Source organism: Paramormyrops kingsleyae, chromosome 7, assembly GCF_048594095.1.
Source record: "Paramormyrops kingsleyae isolate MSU_618 chromosome 7, PKINGS_0.4, whole genome shotgun sequence".
Lineage (NCBI taxonomy): Eukaryota > Metazoa > Chordata > Actinopteri > Osteoglossiformes > Mormyridae > Paramormyrops > Paramormyrops kingsleyae.
This window is the reverse complement of record NC_132803.1, coordinates 33375558-33395283: the sequence shown is the minus strand read 5'-3', so window position 1 is coordinate 33395283 and position 19726 is coordinate 33375558. Positions and strand designations below refer to the sequence as shown.

Here is a 19726-nt window from a genome sequence, read left to right as displayed (position 1 = left end):
AGCAAGGGGAAGTTGGGGGGGGACAGAAATTCTCCTCTGTCCTCCATTAATATTTTATCTACATGGGGACACAAATAGGAACTCAGTTAATAATTCAGAAATCCCAGCAGCCCTGCTTGCCAAATAGTGTTACTCGTACTCATACTTTCACCGTTCCGGTCTCATATTGAGGGTGACTGAGGCCCATCTCTGGTGTGCCAGTTTTGAGGCTCACATTGCCGCCCATAATCCACACGTGACCACTAAAATAAAGGAAGCATCGGAATAAAGTCAAGCCAGCATGGCCGCTTTGATACACTCTGGCATGCACTGTAGTGTCCGGGCTGATACTGTGAGGGGATGTGACATCATTCCTCCAGTGATTCCATCGTAATTTGGTATTTTACTGCCAGTGGTTCAATATAATATCACTGGTGTCAATCTAGAATCTGGCGTAACTGTTCATTTGGATCGGGATGTTCAGCAAACCCGTTGGTGAGCACTCGTGTTCTGTGGATAGGGGCTTTTCAGGATAGAAATGCTTCACTGTAGGATGGATGGCTGCACGTTGTTGGAAATTACCTCCTAGGGGTTGAGTGGACATAAACCATGTCACTCGGCACCTTAACAGAGCTGCCAGAACGCTTCACCATGGGAAACAAACACTGGCTGCAGGCTTCCTTTGGCGTCCTCCCCACATGTAACCCAGACCTTACGTGACAGCAGCGTGAAGGGTGACTCATTTGACCATGCCTTTTTTCCAGTGCTCAGTAGACCATGCCCTGTGCTATTTCTACTACTTCAATCACAAAATAACTCCAGTGTTCCACCCTGTGATGGTGCTCAATGATGTTAGATGATGATGTTCCTCCCCTCAGACTTCCATCTGCCAGCTTCTTCAGAGCTCCTCCTCCATGCATGGTGGCTAAAGCAATGGACAACATGTTTTTACATTATTTTCAGCATGTTGGTGATACTACTTACTTAAGGAAGCACCTGCCCTTAATCTACTAGAGATTCCTTTATTTTAATAGTTACTTGCATATTGTTCACCCTTTAATAGTTTGGTACTGGCCTAATGTGATTCTGCCTTGTTGCGCACGCAGAGGAGTTTCGCCAGCTATGCATCGAGGGGGTCCCCGGCAGGTTCCCGATTGCGGACCCCGGGATCGTTGGTGGCCGAATCCCCACAGATCCCCGTGATCCAGCTGCACACGACCCAATGCTTAATGGTCGAGGGGTTCCCCCCACCAATGGGAATGGGCCCAGAATCAACTATCCTGATTACGGTAAGGGGGTGGGCGGGGTTTGGAACTCAGAACCATGTTTTATTATTAAGAGCAGGGCACAGTAAAGCATCTACTTTCCCAGCTACCCTGAACCAGACAGTGGATATCTGTCAGAAGCTGCCCAACCTGTGCCTGAATGGCCGGTGTGTGCCAGTTCGGTCCAGTTACTACTGCGAGTGCAACGTGGGCTTCACGCAGGACGCCCGAGGAGACTGCGCAGGTGATGCAACATTGCAGCGCAGGCGTGAAACAGTCAGCTGGAGCATGCATGCACATTATTCCAGGGAACTGTGTACCACTAATGAGCCTCACACTGTACATATTGTACCATTTTACAGTGGATTATTTAATTTGGGGGGAATTGCAGACATTCAATTGGATTTAATTCTACAGCTGGATACTTTTAAAGCCAATTAGGATACCTTCCTCCATGTTACAATGGCAGTTCTCAGGATTAGAAAATGTTACCTTTGGGTCTCCTTCCTGTATGGCTACACCTCGCATAGTCATTGGAGAAGTGAAGGCCTCTGACACTGACTGCTGCTCATGACTTTCTCCAAACAGATGTGGACGAGTGCTCCTCCGACCCCTGTGCGAATGGGGACTGCGTCAACACACTGGGCTCCTACTACTGCAAGTGTCACTCGGGGTTCCAGCGGACACCTGCCAGACAGGCGTGCATCGGTAAGGCGCATTGCCTTGGAGAATGTCACATCCTGCCTCGAGATGCAACGATTGTATTGGCCAATACAGCTACAATCTGCCGTCGGCCAATGGTTAAAAATGAACCAGGCGTACCAAACAGTTAGAAAAATATCTGCTGTGTGGAATTAGTTTAATGTCATTAGACATGCAATTTGCAAAAATTGCTCTGCTAAATTTTCAAGTGCAGGATCTGCTAGTAAACATTTCAAACCAACAAAATTATCTTCTCACCTTAAGGTGAGTGTCGTGACAGAAATCAACTTCAACAAGCTATACTCACCGACTTTACTGCAACCCTGAAAGTAATTCAGTCTGGATATTTTTTTACATTTAGTCACATTTGAATTTGTTTATTTTTTAATATATTTTTTATTTTTATACCATGTGTCAACACTTTAACACTTAAAATTGTCTGTCCATAATCTGACATTACTTTACATTGTGTACAGAATTGCACATGTATTACGTGTTACTTATAGTTTTTTAGTTAATTTTTGTCATGTTGTGCATGAAGAAGTTTACCACTTCTGTTGACCACTTTAGTATATCAAACAGCAGCAGTACTGTTATACCTGTACATACCATGTTATGGGTCAAGACTGTCTGCAAGTGTGACATAGACCCCCTGTCATTGGACAAGGCTGTCTGTAAGTGTGACATAGATGCCCTGTCATTGGACAGGCTGTTTGTAAGTGTGACATTCACCTACCTCATTGGACAAGCCTGCGTATAAGTGTAACATAGACCCCCTGTCATTGGACAAGGCTGTCTTTAAGTGTAACATAGACCCCCTGTCATAAAACGCATCTTATGTATAACATAGAGCCACTGATAGAGAACCACAGGATTGGGACTCGTTGTGGTACCCAGCATGGCCCGTGACATTCTGTCTGCTTCCCAGACATCGATGAGTGCCTGCAGAATGGCATGCTCTGCAGCAACGGCCGCTGCCTCAACACAGATGGAAGCTTCCGGTGCATCTGCAACGCGGGCTTCCAGCTGACGCCTGACGGAAGGAGCTGTGTGGGTGAGGCTTCTCTGTAGGCCTTGTGCCAAAGCCCAAATTGGCCTGGAGGATCATGGGAAACCATGCGATCCATCCACTTCCTGACTGACATTAGCAAAATGGCGTGAATGAAAAGCACCCACCCGATAATCTACCCACCTGGCTTCCTTAACCGCTTATCCAGTTCAGGGACATGGTGACCCTGGAGTTTCTCACAAGAAATGTGAGGTAAAAGGCAAGGGGGGTGGGGACCCTGGACAGGAAGTGGTGGTGTAAGGCAGGGGGGGGCGAGACCCTGGACAGAAAGTGTGGGGTAAAAGGCAAGGGGGGCGGGACCCTGGACAGGAAGTGTGGGGTATAAGGCAGGGGGGGGCGAGACCCCGGACAGGAAGTGTGGGGTGTAAGGCGGGGGGGGCGAGACCCTGGACAGGAAGTGTGGGGTATAAGGCAGGGGGGGGCGAGAGCCTGGACAGGAAGTGTGGGGGGGGGGGGGGGCGAGACCCTGGGCAGGAAGTGTGGGGTATAAGGCAGGGGGGGGCGAGACCCTGGACAGGAAGTGTGGGGTATAAGGCAGGGGGGGGCGAGAGCCTGGACAGGAAGTGTGGGGTATAAGGCAGGGGGGGGCGAGACCCTGGGCAGGAAGTGTGGGGTTTAAAGCAGGGGGGGGGCGAGAGCCTGGACAGGAAGTGTGGGGTATAAGGCAGGGGGGGGGGCGAGACCCTGGACAGGAAGTGTGGGGTATAAGGCAGGGGGGGGCGAGAGCCTGGACAGGAAGTGTGGGGTATAAGGCAGGGGGGGGCGAGACCCTGGACAGGAAGTGTGGGGTATAAGGCAGGGGGCGAGACCCTGGGCAGGAAGTGTGGGGTATAAGGCAGGGGGGGGCGAGACCCTGGGCAGGAAGTGTGGGGTATAAGGCAGGGGGGGGCGAGACCCTGGGCAGGAAGTGTGGGGTATAAGGCAGGGGGGGGCGAGAGCCTGGACAGGAAGTGTGGGGTATAAGGCAGGGGGGGGGCGAGACCCTGGACAGGAAGTGTGGGGTATAAGGCAGGGGGGGGCGAGACCCTGGACAGGAAGTGTGGGGTGTAAGGCAGGGGGGGGCGAGACCCTGGACAGGAAGTGTGGGGTATAAGGCAGGGGGGGGCGAGAGCCTGGACAGGAAGTGTGGGGTATAAGGCAGGGGGGGGTGAGAGCCTGGACAGGAAGTGTGGGGTATAAGGCAGGGGGGGGACCTGGGTAAGTTGGCCTGATAGTGAATGGCGATAGTCGCTTGATTCATTTTTTATAGCAGCCTTCTACATGGTTAGGTCTTAATTTTTTATGTTAAATTCATAGACTGTCTGCAAGTGTGACATAGACCCCCTGTCATTGGACAAGGCTGTCTGTAAGTGTGACATAGAAAGAAGCTTACTGTCTAGAATTTTAGTAAGTTGGATTGGGTAACCCTATAGATTTACAGGTGTCCATTCTTTTGTTCTGAATTGGGACCTCAGCTGAAGAATAATAACCTCAGTTGGATTACTTGAGGACTGAGTGAGTTTTGGTTCCCAATGTTACAGATATATTGAGGAGGTCTGACTTTAGATCATTGGCAGTCTCATCTGAAAAACAACAACAAATGCACTGTGTGAGTTTCGGAAATTTGTTCTTCCATTGAGATTTTCATTAGTTTCATATGATTAAGCTAAAGATTCGGGTGTTTATTCAGGGTGGAAAATACCGATCTGTCTGACCGGACTGGCACAGCTTCTCCCTGTGTGCTGACTGTCTGTGACATGTCACCTTTGGCCTTACAAAATGTCTGCATCCCTGTCCCATGACCGGGCACCGCCAGACCACGATGAGTGTGCCACGACCAACATGTGCCTGAATGGCATGTGTATTAACGAGGACGGCAGCTTCCGGTGTGTCTGCAAGCCCGGCTTCACCCTGGCCCCTAGTGGGCGCTATTGCATTGGTGAGTACAGGGGCAAATTTTTACTGCATCTTTTTGTTCTTCAGCCCAAAGTCATGTTAGATACTAATAATGGGTGTAATATTTTATTGCCTAGAATAGAATAAACAGCTGGTTTCTATGAAATAAAATCTGTAAGAAATGCATCCTCGTACGAAGATGTTGCGCAAATTTGCTCAAAGGCCCGTCTGTTGTTGCTCCAAACTGTAGAATTCAGCTGTAATAAACTGCACATACTAAAAGGAAAACAGACTTTGATTTTAATAGATTTTAGTTTACAGTGATGTGCTCCAGGTCTTAATTAGCTGTGGTTTCTATGTGGCATTTGTTTAATTCCTGTCAATGTCACCATGAATGTCAAAGGCAAAGGTTGACAGGTGCATGTGGATGTTCCGGGTCGGACCCCTGCACGGTCTCTTTGCCCCCGTGACCGCGACAGGATCACCCTGTGTGTTTCCTCGAACCCGTGGCAGACCTGGAATGGGTCCCGGCATCTGTACATGTGTCTGTCGCAGAGGCACCACAGCAGCCGTCGGCTGTATTTCATCAGGGTTCAGCGAGCGTCCCTGTCATCACTGATCCCTTCTACCGTCACTCATGTGGACTCTTGTGCGTCCCCCCCCCCCACCCCGAGCAGATGTCGACGAGTGCCTGACGGCCGGGATCTGCATGAACGGACGCTGCATCAACACAGACGGCTCCTTCCGCTGTGAATGCCTGGCGGGGTTGGCAGTCAGCATGGATGGCCGCTTCTGCGGAGGTAACCCCACCCCTCAGGAAGCCAGCTTCACCCCAAAATCCAAGCGGCTAGTCCGATCACCTCGCCAGAATGACTCAGAAGTGACTGGAAACCAATTATCGCTCTCCATTTCAGACACACACATACGCAGTACCTGCTACGGGGCCATTAAGAAGGGCGTGTGCGCACGGCCATTCCAGGGCGCCGTCACAAAGTCGGAATGCTGCTGCGCCGATCCCAACTACAGCTTCGGAGAGCCCTGCCACCCGTGCCCAGGCCGGAATTCAGGTGTGACCCCGGAATTTCCCCTGGGAACACTAGTGCTGTCTTAGATATATCTAGGCAAAGAACCGTAATTTCAGCATTAATTAATTATGTTCATAATAAACTTACCCAGAAGTTAGATGTCACAGGATCCGGAATATGAACTATGCAAAAAATTGTAATGATACAGGCAGAAATGAAACACAGACCAGTCACAGTGCAGCAAGAGAGCAGCGACCTGTTATCTGTGTTACCTAGACCCGTGATCGCTCGTGTTTTGGCACCTTTTACTCACCTTTAGTGTTTAATGTAAGAACTCCTTACCACTACCTTTACATCCGTGCGCTTCCAAATTCCAGATGTGATCACAAGTGGTCCAAAGGCTGCAGAGGTAATTTAATAAGTAGGACATGGTTATGTTCATTTTCAGGATTTTGAATTCTCTTGTTTTTTTCCTTCTCTTTCAGCCGAGTTCCAGGCCTTGTGTGGAAGCGGTGTTGGGTTTTCTGTGGATGGGACAGGTAACTGTATGGTTTGCGGTGACTTGTGTCATTTTATGGGCTTTCTCCCTGTTCTGTTTCTCCATCACATTGCTGTCTCTTCATGTGTCCACGCATGTGGGAGCTGTCACTCGGTTCCTAGACGAATGCCTGTCCATTCTGCTTAAATGTCTCCGTGTCCCTCTCCCTCTGTGCTGGCCAGACATTAACGAGTGCGCGCTGGACCCAGATATCTGTCCCAATGGTGCGTGCGAGAACCTGCGGGGAAGTTACCGCTGTGTCTGCAACATGGGTTATGAGCCTGACCTGACCAGGAAAAGCTGCATTGGTGAGTTAAGTGTGAACAAACAGACATTAACTAACCCATCTGCTGCATCAAATGCTCGTTTCTTAAGCTTTAGTCCTTGAGTGTGACTGTTTATCTAGGAACCGCTCTGCAGGGGGCGCTAATGGTAGGTGCTTTCCGTGGAGGTGGGCGCTGTAATTCGATCCCGTGGAAGCCATGCTCAAACAATGGCCCAAGTGGATTGCTGTGTTTACTTAACCTGAGCTTCTAGAACATTTTTAGAAAGTTCCTGCTCAACAAGGAAACCAAACTCCCTCAAAAACAAAACAGAACCGAGCTTTATAGGGTTCCTGCTCTTACGCCATAACCATAGTGTGAAATCTGGTGCCCTTTTGTGTGGTGGAAGCTGAGACTTACAGTAAGGATTTCCAAAGGCAGCCTAATTTAGTGTAACCATAGCAGGAATTGCGTCATGATTAATGTTGTCTTTATCAGGAAAGGGGCTCTTTCAGGCCAGGTTACACACAAGCCAAGTAAGAGGGCCTTGAGTGTTTGTTTGAAGAACAGTGGATGTTGATGCTGTACCTACTGAAAATCAGCGTCAGATCACCTCATCGCTTAAAGAAGAGGGAAAGCTTGACGCTTCGCTCCTTTAATGCTGTTCTGAGCTTATCGGTACCTCATTACAGACTGTGTTTCAGTACTTTAGCAAGCTCATTTAATCATAAATACCAAAGAGATGTTTTCTGCAGGAGAGGTGAGTCACGCATTGAAGTGTGGAATTAGTGTGAAATTTCACAGCTCCTGTGCTTTCTGGAGAACTTCCTCACACCCAGGATGTTACATACTTATACTTTTATAAAAGCCAGATTTAAAAATCTGTCACAACCACATTCCTATAGATGAATGTGAAAATGGGTACAATTTAATCTTCAGTTTTGTTGAAAGCTTCTGTGCTGGAATCATGAAGCGCAGTTAGCAGAGACGGACAGGAAGGACCCGTCGCTCGGCAGTAGTCATTTCCCAAGCATCCCGTAGAGGAGCCCTGAACGTCCAAATGAGAGAGTCGACCCTCTTGTTCTCAGAACAGCTCTTGCAGGTTATTGGAAGTCTCCAAAGAAAGCGTGTATTATGTTAAACCTTTTTTGGAGCAGATAGGTAAACAGTTGATTATCAGGCCGCTCTCCTTATCAGAGCGTGTGATTATTCCACGGGCTGCACACCAGCCTGGCTTTTTTGTAGTTCTCTCCATCTAAGCCGTAGTAGTGAGTCATTCATTCCGACCTGCTTTTCTTGGAATTCCAAGCAGCACGTTCATCACGGCAGTACTGTCCTTCCTGCCCCATATGTTTTGTTGAAGAGCGTCACGGGAAATTATTTTAACAGCGCGGTTACGTCTGATATATTCGGGCTCCCTGTTCTGTAAGGTTTTTATTAATGTCAGTCAAACTGTTTGGGGGAGGAAAACTCGCAGATAGTAAAGTGTGGTGAGGAAAGCATTGTTAGCAGAAAACCTGGTTATTTAGGTTAAAATACATCTGTTGAAATATGGACGGGCTTCTTTTGGTCAATGGCTTGGTCAATGCATGATCAGTCTGTTTGTATGAGTTTCAGTCGTTGGGGCAGAGTGAGCTGGCTTTCATCTTTGTGTTTTATGCCGTATGCCATGACCATTCCTGTTTCTATGTATTTACTCGTTTCTGATTGTGTCTAACAGGCTTGCTCGCCTCAGAGCATCACCAAGTGCTTCCATATGTTTGCCTTTTAGATACTGATGAATGTCAGGTGAACAATCTGTCCTGTTTACATCTGCGTTTCAGATCTCAAACACCGATAAAAGATAGTTTGCTTTTTTGTTTTTCCCATGCGGCTTTAGAAATCAGTGCAGGCAGACAACCGTCTTCACGTTTACCTTTTTAGACATCGACGAGTGCCTGGTAAACCGGCTTCTCTGTGACCACGGCCTTTGCCGGAACATTCCGGGAAGCTACAGCTGCAGCTGCCCCAAGGGATACATCTTCAGGCAGGACTCAGAGACGTGTGAAGGTGAGACATGATGTCCTCGATTCACCATGACATAACAAAAACATGACGGACACCAAGACCCAACGGTGGAGACACAAACCAGGATATATTCTTGCTAATCTCATTATGTTGAGGTCATGTGAATTATTTACACTGATTTAAAATGGCTTGGTTTAAAGTTATACAATGGATCAGACTTGAAACCCGTTAAAAGCATAGTATCTGCGTGTATGAAGGATGTCATGCAGTTTAATGAAGTGAGAAGCTTTGAGAAGAATTGATGTTTAATCTGGTATCTGTTTGATCCAAACCTCGAACGTGCTGTGAGCTCATATCTTAACGCAGATGATTTTAAAAACCTTCAACAAAGTTTTTCCACCAATGTCAAAAATAAAAATTCTATATGTATTGTAAAATGTGAACTACACCATAATAATTATTTAATGTAGTTTATCAGAGCCATTCTGTCGGCTTTGATTCATATTTAAGTTTCCCTTTCTGTCACCCATCCCAAATGTCTTGCTCTTATACAAAACGAGGGAAATCTAGTGTGTCTTAAATGTTGAGTTACAGTTTCATGGCTACCTTCATAGTTATCACCAGGGATGCATATGACTGGTATGCAAGTAAGTATTTGCCTTTACACGTGATATGTGCAGCAATCGATTGTTGTAACAGAGCAAATGCGTACATATTTTACCTTTGTGTGCTGCAACGAGCTGTATTCTGTGCGTTTACCCGTCCCTCTGGGGAAATGACCCTTGGAGAGGAGACCTGCTACTGTGTCTAATTGCCCATGAAACAAGCCCTTCCTCACTGGCCTCACACAGGCAGCCTGGAAGCTCAGTCTCCTTCCAGCTGCCGTTTCCAAAAACTCCTGCTCGGCTGCCACTGAAGAGAGCCCGAGTTATTGTTTTTTTCTTTTCGAGCTGAGTGTATTTTTGGACGAGCTACAGTCATTCTTCCACAGCTGCCCTCCCAATCGGTGATATTAGCCGCTAAATTAGGGCCATGCCTTCCTGCTTTTCGGATCTCGGACTAGGCCTGGCTGTTCCTGGTGGATTTTTGGTTGACCACACAACAGGATGTTGGTTGGTCTGAAGTGCATCCAAGAGGTGCCACTCATGGGGCAGTGGCAGGTTTCCAGAACCACAGCCGTTTGATGACATGGCAGCCTGGGCCATCACCGTTATCCCATAATGCACTATATATATTAAATATAAAATATATATATTAAATTGGGACAAGTATGGTAACTACCCTATTCAACATTACGATGGATGAGCAAATATGAATGAAAATGCTGTAAAGTACTTGGGTACTGTACTAATGGGGGTGAGGTACTTGCTATCTCTTCCCTCTTATTTTGGATATCAGTGTGTGTGAAGATAGGTATTGTACTAATGGGGGTGTGGTGCGTGCAATCTCTTCCCTCTTATTTTAAATATCAGTGTGTGTGATGATGGGTACTGTACTAATGGGGGTGGTATCTCTTCCCTCTTATTTTAGATATCAGTGTATGTGAAGACAGGTACTGTACTAATGGGGTGTGTTACGTGGTATTTCGTCCCCCGCTCATTTTAGATATCAGTGTGTGTGAATACAGGTTCTGGCTAAAGGGTGTGCTACATGCTATTTCATCCCCCCCGCATTTTAGATATCAATGAGTGTGAGAGCAGCCCCTGTGCTAATGGGGAGTGTAAGAACAATGCTGGTTCCTTCATCTGCGAGTGCTCTCCCGGCAGCAAGCTGGACAGCACAGGTCTCATCTGCGTTGGTAAGTATCTGAGTTGGTGCCCATTGCTTACTGATGGATAACTATCCAGGCCTACAGGGTACAGAATAGTTTACAACACTGGATAATTTTCTGATGTAAATCAGCATATACTGGTCTGAACTTTTTTTGCTTTGCTGGTCCTGTTAGTTGTTCTAGATAAGGAAAAATGGCAGATAAATCAACACGGATGTAAGTGTTACATAAACACAGCACAGCATGGGCACAGATCCGTGAGGCCGCACAGGGCCTAAGAAGAGAAGAGTTGGTTTAGTAGAAATGTTTAGTATAATGCATCTGAGTAAAATAAGTACAACACCATTTATTATTATTTTGATCGACTCCCTCCTTAAACACCACCCCTGCCGCTCCTTTCCACAATCCACTGCTCCCTGCTCGCAGACAGCCTGAAGGGGACCTGCTGGCTGAACGTGCAGGACGGCCGCTGCGAGGTCAACCTGCATGGGGGCACGCTGAGGTCGGAGTGCTGCGCCACACTAGGGGCGGCCTGGGGCAGTCCGTGCCAGCCGTGCGAGATCGGTACGGTGCCCTGCGCCACCACCACCGCTAAGCCTGTGCTCTGACAGTGGCAGCCACAAAACAACTCGCCTTTATCCTTGTGGTTTTTCGCATGGGGAGTGGAAATCAGGAATGTTCGTATAATGCCCCGTTCTCTGCATTTAGCTTTGTCTAATTGCCTGATATTGTCTAACTGCCTTTCTAAGGAATATTTGGCATCTGGCTCATTAAATCTCAATTTTCAGTTTATACTGTTTTGCCTGCACATTGCTAAGGCCAAGACCTCCTCTAGCCTTTCCTGTGGTCTGACCCCCAGCCTCCACACCCCGCAGTCTTGCCGTTTCATAATTGCAGCTACCTCTTGTGTTCTGGCCAGGTTCTTTGTGGTTTCGGGGGTCGTGCACATTCTAGCTGTATGATCTTTGCCAGCACTGCTGACTCCAGTCCAAGCTGCATTTATCTCTGGCAAAGTAACAGCAGAAGGGAGAAAAAAAAAACACAATTACATCTGTTACTATGTACAGTTACACTATAACACTTTTCACCCTAATGTCGTTGGCAGATATTGAAATTTGCATGGCTCCTAAATTTGTTGTAGCTCAGGGGAATTTTTTTTTTTCCTCTAACTTAAGCTTTAAACTTTATTTATGCTTCACTCATATCATGTCACAATTGTCTTTGTTTATATAAAGCAGTGTTTCCTGCATAATTGAATGGAACTGTTGTGTGTATATTGTAAAACCCAAGCACTCTGCTTGGATGTGGGTCACTACTGTATATCTATATGTATATTTGAATTAATTGTAATTAATTGTTTTGCAGACCCCTTCTGCTCGAGAGGGTACGCACGGCCAAGGGGGCTTTCATGTGAAGGTACAGAATGCGCTTTTTCACCTCTTGACCGTGACCTTTGACAGGCTGTAATCTTTCACCATTTGCAGTTCAGTCCTGCCACTCCCCTCAGCTTCTAAGGACCTGTCATCATATGTCAGGATCCCTGTTTCCATAGAAACCCAGACACATCTACTGGCCAGACTGATCTTCAATGTACTCTGCCCCTGTGTCATTTATAGTTAACCCCCTGGAGTCGATGGGGATGCCGCGTATCTTTCTCATGTATTTCAGTTCATAACTCGCTGAAATCTTATGAAATCAGTTTGAACGCTGACTAAATCCGTAATCCTTATTGTAATGTAACTTCCTGTGTCACAGACGTGAACGAGTGCTTGGTGTTTCCCGGGGTCTGCACCAACGGCCGCTGCGTCAACACCAAGGGCTCCTTCCGGTGCCTTTGTCCCGAAGGGCTGACTCTGGATGGCACAGGCCGCCTCTGCGTTGGTGAGTGTGTCTGCTTTCACAGGGGGCCCAGGCTTTCACCCGTATTACTGACTTCACTGTAACTGTAGGTGCAAGGAGTAAGAAATTAAGCTATACAGGTATAAAGGAATGTGTTCTTTCACAATTCCCATCTTGCCATCCATTTTTCATTTTTTAAAGACTTACACACATACAGGGGTGAGAGCAGAGCTTGGGGTCTGAGCGCAGTCAGCTGTCTGTCTGGTGCCCCAGGAGCATTTTTCAGGGGTTTAAAGGCCTTGCTCACTTCACTTCGCTTCGCTTCACTTCGCTTCGCTTCACTTTACTTCAATTTCACTTCAATTTGTATAGCGCGTTTTCACAACATCACTTTGTCTCAAAGCACTTCACATTATCCATACCCAAGCCAGAGGCAACAGTGGCAAGAAAAAAAACTTCCTAGATGGAAGAAACATTGGGAGGAACCAGACTGACAGGGGAAGCAGGTGCTGGTACTTCAAGGACCCAATGAAGATGTAGCTACTCTACCAAGCACTAGATTCAAACCAGTGACATCACAGGCACAGAGACTGCTGAGCCCCACATACAAAACCATTTTTATACATTTTAGTTTGCTTCTATTGTGGCATTTGCAGTATGAATTAGCTTTAACGCCACTGGCCAGCCTGGATGTTGACCGTGGGCCTGTCCGCTTGCTCCTCCAGACGTGCGCTCGGAGCTTTGCTACCTGACCTGGGAGGAGGACGCCTGCGCCCAGCCCGTGGCCGGCCGCTTCCGCCTGGATGCCTGCTGCTGCACCGTGGGTGCGGCCTGGGGCATCGACTGCGAGGCCTGTGCCCGGCCCGGCAGCCGTGGCTATGAAGAGCTCTGTCCCCGCGGGCCAGGCTTTACCAACAGAGGCGATGTGCTCAGCGGCCGGCCCTTCTACAAGGGTAAGGGGCCACCTGCAGGCAGACTGATTTTGGCACTGGGATCTGCTCTGCAAGCTCAGGAACTTTATTTTTTACTGGGGTTCCTGATTACCTCCGCTTCACTGTCTGTGATTCTCTTTAGAAAATATGGCAAGAAAACACAGATTTTTTTCTCTGGATAATAAAGAATACTTTTATTGTACACAATAGATAAAATAAAACAGATGTATATATTTATATTTACAGTCCCACTCAAACGTTTGGACACATCTACCCATAGAAAGGTTTATTTGTACTGTTCTCTACATTTTAGAATAATTATAAAGACATCAAAACTATACAACAACATATATGGAATTATATGCTGACCAAAAAATAAATTTAAAAAATAATAATAATTTGTTGGGTGCGGGCAGCTCCATGAATTGGGAAAAGGTTGCTGATTCAAATCCCTGGGTCAGCGGAGTGATACCACCATTGGGCCCTTGAGCAAGGCCCTTAATTCTAGGTGCTCCAGGAACTGGCTGACCTACTGTCTCCTCTACACCAGTTTGATGAGGTGGCCTCCTGGGATGCTTGTCCAGCTGTCCTGATGGAGTTCCCTCATATGCTGAGCTCTCACTGGCTGCTGTTCCTTCACTCTCTGGTCAACCTGTATCTAAAACATTATCTGCTGGGTTTAGGTCAGGTGATCAGGTCATGTGATGTGATTCTATCACTCTCCTTTGTAGGCGGCTTGATGTGTCCAGACTTTTGACTGATACTGTATATTCAAATAACATTTTCATTGAATATCATTTGCAATTTTATTTGAATGTTATTATATATTACATTTTTGTGTAATTTCCTTTGTTGTTTGTGTATTTCATGACTAAAGTTACAAACTGAAATGTATGAAGGTCTCAGGTGTTTTTCCAGAACATCTTTGGAGATTGAGTGCTCTGAAATTTCACACATTTTAATGAAATACTGTAGCTATTCTGGATGGGACTTTCAGGGAATCCTTGAATAATATAGATTGATTCAGTATTTCTTCACATCGCGGCTGTCTCTGCTGGCCGGAGCCGAGCTCATCCGTTCACCATTTTTGCCATTTTGCAGATGTCAACGAGTGTAAGATGTTCCCCAGTCTCTGCACGCATGGGAAGTGCCGCAACACCATCGGCAGCTTCAGGTGCCGCTGCGACGGTGGTTTCGCCCTGGATGCCGAGGAGCGAAACTGCACGGGTGAGCTGGCTGGCGTGCACCTCAGTGGGGGTTACAGACAGAAAGTAACAGGATACAGACGGGAAATAACTGGATACAAACAGGATCTAATGGGAGACACACAGGAAGTACCGGGACCCAGACAGGAAGTGCACTGCAGGAATCACCAGCGGTCAAACTGGACACACGTCATCGTTAGTTTGACAGCCCAGGGTGTGACGGCCGGTGTTCTTTTATTTTCTCCTTCCGACGGTCCCTCTCAGACATCGATGAATGCCACATCTCCCCCGACGTGTGTGGGAGGGGCACCTGTGTGAACACGCCTGGCGGCTTCGAGTGTGACTGCTTCCAGGGCTACGAGAGTGGCTTCATGATGATGAAGAATTGCATGGGTGAGCACCCCCCCTCAGTAGAATATACACTATGTATGATGAAATGGTATTCTCCAGTTTTCACACACGGCCGGGCACCCTTACAGCACCGCGTCACATTTTATCCACCATAAGGGGTACTTACTTAAGTACTTTGTCATGGGCATCCTTTGGAACAATCATGCAGGGTTGGCACTTCATAACAGCACCCTTTTCCACTGGTAGGGCACTAGGACTGTTTATACCATTGTAACGGCACCTTATACGACACATGAAAGGAGGGCACTACGTGGCATTCAATCATTTTTCTTTCCATGTGAAGTGCAGCCAATAGCAGCCGACCTTTCTTTTATATCACTTCTGATTGGCCAGTTTGGTTCTACAAAGAAAAAAAAATGTGACTGTAACATTGGTTAAATAAGAAGGTAAAAGAGTGTTGATGGCTGATGGTGCTCGTTTGAACATGTCGGGCTTTGAAGTAATTTGCTGCTTGAGACTGGGGTGAGAGTTTGTTGCTTTTGGCTGAAGCCACATACAGAAAATAGTTTGGGGCAAAAAAAAAAATAGTCAAATCAGCCCTGAACAATGTTTTTTTTCTGGTTTTTCCCCTCCTATATTTAAAGTGTCTTTGACACCTTTCCATTAAACTTAGTTGTTTAACTGACATACAGTCAAAGCATATGAGATATTTTACTGGAAAAGTTCAGGTCAAGTACTGAGCTGCCTTGCAGCTGGATTTTTCCTGCTTCCTGAACCTGCAACGAGGCCACAGCCTTTACCATTTTGCCGTCTGTTGTCCTGCGTTTGACCTGCTCTTTGCATAATCAGTGGTTGTCATCTGAGAGTCAGCATTTGACAGCATGACCCCTCTGGCTACCCGTGATGGAACGAATGCAATAAAACTATGTTTCTTGGTTTCCTGGTAAAATACTACCTGCAGTTCTGCAACGTTAGATGAATAGCCTGCATAATGTTGTTGCCAGTTATTCTGCCCTTAAAGGCCTCTGTTGCATTTTGTGTTCCTGTTAGATATTGATGAGTGTGAGCGTGACCCTGGCCTTTGTCTGGGGGGTTCCTGTGAGAACACAGAGGGCAGCTACAAGTGCATTTGCCCCCCTGGCTACCAGCTCTTTCCAGACGGTGATGCCTGCACCGGTAAGTGGCCAATCAGTGGCGTTTGAATGTAGTTCTGTGGTTGCTAGGATGATCCATCACCCCTTGTTACACTCTGACATCATTAACATCACCATCATCATCATCATAGTGAAAGCTCAGGGAAAATAGGCTGCACCGTTTTCTAGAAGGATCACATAACTATTACTACAGCCAGATCTGGAAATTACAACCACATAAGGAGATCACCGTTCTCATGAGAGTATACCTACAGCCTTTTGGACATAAAATTGACCTCGCTTGAGGCAGGCCGCTGATGATAAATGACTTCTAAGGATGTCATATGTTTATACGGAGCAGTAGAGCATCAAACAGCGTCCCCCTGCCATCCTTCTTAGTGTGACCTCAACACCTGTGATTCTAGCAGCCACCTGTGTCTTTAGATAGGACCTCAGTCCACAAAACGAGAAGTCGTTGTAACATGTGAGCGCACTGTCATGCCAGCCCTGATTACCAACCTCCCCCATGGTACGGGTTATGTGTCCAGAGCCCTCGCTAATGTCACTAACGTGTGCCTGTGCTGCAGACGTGGATGAGTGCAGGCTCAGCGACCGGCTCTGTCGGCACGGGCGCTGCATCAACGTGGCCGGCAGCTACCGCTGCTCTTGTGACTCTGGTTACCAGGCCACCCCGGACCACCAGGCCTGCGTGGGTACGAGTCCCCCTCTGCCTTATTCTTTGATGCCTTCTAAGACACAGTGAGTGAAGTGTGCTAATTGGCAGTCGTGTTTTGTGTCCTGTCCCTGCTGGCCCTCACAGATATCGACGAGTGCGCCATTCAGAATGGGGGCTGTGACTTCCGCTGCGCCAACTCGGAGGGGAGCTACGAGTGCGGCTGCAGCAGCGGGTACACGCTGATGCCGGACCAGCGGAGCTGCACGGGTGAGCAGGCCGCCTCTCCGCTTCTCCGCTCGGCCTCCTTAAACCCATCTCATCAAATGCAGTCTGTGCTTTAATTCATCAAAAACATTAGCTTTAATTGCCCTCATTTTAAACACCAGCATTTATACCAGTGTCCGGAAGGTTGTGGGTTTGAATCCCATAGCCAGCAGAGTAATTATATCACTGCTGGATGTTGGCAGACCCTGCCTTTTCAGCCTAAGCATCCCTCCATTGTACGTCACATTGGGCAAAAGTATCTGCTAAGAAAATAAATGTAAACTCAGGTACGCTTCCCCATGATAAACATTAATGGGAATTAGACACTGAGGTCCCATCCCTCGCTTCACATTAGCTACACAAATAGGAAAGACGCACATCTTCTCTGGCATGTATCTACCCTGATTGCGACATGGACAGCTGAGCAGCCCAGAGATATCCAGGCTGCACAGCTGAAGGAAAGATGGCAGATGTTTGATCTCCTGAAGCCGAAAGCGGGCTCGCAAGTCTCACGCTCACAGTCAGCTCTTTTGTCTACCTGCAGATGTGGATGAATGTGAAGAGGAGCCAGATATTTGCCATGGTGGCCAGTGCAGCAACATCCCCGGGGAGTACCACTGCCTTTGCTTTGATGGATTTATGTCCTCTATGGACATGAGGACCTGTACAGGTACTTCATCTCATATGAGGTCACAGGATACTGTAAACCTTGTCTGACAGCTGCCTCGGCTGCCTTTTTATGTTTGTGTCAGATTTTTAGGTTTTGCCTATAGTTGTAATGTTTTGTTTATATTAATGACTAGTGAGGTCATACAGGTATGCAGAAAGTGAATGCTATGGCTGGTAGATATTTCTGAACTTCCTTAAATAATTGGCACAAAACTTAAAAGTAGTTTCAGCCACTCATGCTCAAAATGAGGGCACACAAAGTTTTTATGCCTCTTATTGATGGGACAGCCGTGCAATGGTCGAAGCATTCTTTACAGTGAAGTCGTAACTCACCTAGACGATGTGTGACAGCTAATCTGCATTATACTGCTCTCCAGTTGTCAAGTACCACACAGTTAAGGCAAGAAGCAAAAAAGGATTAGGGTGTGTGTGTGTGTGAGTGAGTGGGGGCGGTGTTTATGGCCCCACAGTGTGATAAAAACTTGTTATTTTTACATTGTGGGGACCATTTTTTAGGTCCTCACAAAGATCTGAGGCCACCTCATCAAAAAAAACTAAAAATACCAAAAGTCTCGTATTTTGTTTCATTACTTATGGTTAAGGTTACGGCTTGGTAGGGGTTAAGGTTGTCATGTTGAGATTAGAGTTCTCCACATAGAATTGAATGAAGAGTTCCCACAAAGATATAATTACAAACCTGTGTGTGTGTGCGTGAGAGAGAGAGAGAGAGAGAGAGAGAGACTGAAAGACCAAGCTTCTGGGCTAGTTGATTGGGTTAAGCAGTGACCATTCCATAACTGACCTCCTAGTTCTCTGTGTTAAAATACAAAGAACATGTACTCAATACACGTCCTTACATCACTGAAAACTGATGTGTCGTCCACAGCCAGTACATTGCTTTGTGCCCTGCTTGGGGTCCATGTGGGCATAGCAGAGGGACTTGCAGAGGGTGTGATGTGTGCGGAGGAGCTCCCACATTAGTGCCAGGCGCTGCCTCCACCTGGTTCCTGCCCCACATGTCAGCAGGGTCCATGCTGTGAGATCATGTTTCTGTCTTTCCAGATGTGAATGAGTGTGACCTCAATCCCAACATCTGTTTGTCTGGAGAGTGTGAGAACAGCAAGGGATCCTTCATCTGCCACTGTCACAAGGGCTACTCAGTCAAGAAGGGCTCGACAGGCTGTACAGGTGAGACCTGCACAGCTGTACCCTGAGGGAACCGGTTATAAACCAGTACAAACCTAATCAGGATGTTGTAAAGCAATTCACAAGATCCAACAAAAACAGAATGGTCTGCACTATCTGGTACATGCATTTCTCTATTTTCTTAGCGATTTGTTCATCTAACCCTGTTGCTAAGGGATTAAACCAATTTTAGCCAGTTGAAACTGATTCTGGTTTATGCCGATTTCATTTGGATTTGGCTGGATTCATATGGTTCAAAAGATCAAAATGCATGTTTTCACGGTTGCTGTATCAAAGCTTTACATCAGATACAATTATTTTAAATCAAGCAAAATGGTCCAACATTAACAAACAAGTCTAAATTAGCTTAAACTTGGGTACATAAGATGAATGATGGCATAATTTCACAAATTATATGTATATGTAGCATTTTCAATTTGTAATTTATAGATTTTTATAATTAAAACTATTATTGAAGTCCAAAACCTTGAACTGCTATCCATCTGTTGAGCTAAATTATATGGAAATTATTGTATGATCATGCCATATATAACCCAGTCCTGTTTAAATCATTCCATACCTGATCAAACCAGTTCAGAGAACTTTAAAGCAGTGTAAACTGGATTAAATCACTCCAAACCAGACTAAACTCTTATTTCCAAAAATCAGACACCAAACAAATAGCCACCATTTGAAATTGTAGAATAATAGTTCTGTAAAGTGAGCATAGTGAAACATCCCCCTCTTTTAGATCTGGACGAATGTGAAATGGGGGCCCACAACTGCGACATCAACGCTGCCTGTGCGAACACCCCAGGAGCCTTCCGCTGCTCCTGCCAGGAGGGCTGGGTGGGCAGTGGGGTCGCCTGTGCTGGTAAGCCGTGTTTCCTGCCACTTTTCTCAGGCTCTGACTGTCTCTTCCAGACTCTCTCTAACCGTTTGAATTATAGCACCGGAGAGATGGCTCAGAGTAGTGGG

The 19726-nt window shown here is 46.7% G+C and overlaps 1 protein-coding gene across 2 annotated transcripts in view; it reads left to right on the top strand.

Annotated features, from left to right (window-relative positions):
• The window catches only part of fbn2a (fibrillin 2a), a 73808-nt gene that overhangs the window by 31849 nt on the left and 22233 nt on the right, over nt 1-19726 (top strand). For both annotated transcript variants that reach the window (XM_023845307.2, XM_023845309.2), the window contains 23 exons: nt 1086-1268; nt 1351-1488; nt 1833-1952; nt 2875-3000; nt 4811-4933; nt 5568-5690; nt 5805-5957; nt 6401-6454; nt 6636-6761; nt 8640-8765; nt 10402-10521; nt 10921-11058; nt 11860-11910; nt 12250-12375; nt 13059-13286; nt 14367-14492; nt 14735-14863; nt 15872-15997; nt 16542-16667; nt 16775-16897; nt 17439-17564; nt 18626-18751; nt 19500-19622. In XM_023845307.2, the coding sequence (XP_023701075.2) occupies nt 1086-1268; nt 1351-1488; nt 1833-1952; nt 2875-3000; nt 4811-4933; nt 5568-5690; nt 5805-5957; nt 6401-6454; nt 6636-6761; nt 8640-8765; nt 10402-10521; nt 10921-11058; nt 11860-11910; nt 12250-12375; nt 13059-13286; nt 14367-14492; nt 14735-14863; nt 15872-15997; nt 16542-16667; nt 16775-16897; nt 17439-17564; nt 18626-18751; nt 19500-19622 (2940 nt within the window). The remainder of the gene's footprint in view (nt 1-1085; nt 1269-1350; nt 1489-1832; nt 1953-2874; nt 3001-4810; nt 4934-5567; nt 5691-5804; nt 5958-6400; nt 6455-6635; nt 6762-8639; nt 8766-10401; nt 10522-10920; nt 11059-11859; nt 11911-12249; nt 12376-13058; nt 13287-14366; nt 14493-14734; nt 14864-15871; nt 15998-16541; nt 16668-16774; nt 16898-17438; nt 17565-18625; nt 18752-19499; nt 19623-19726) is intronic.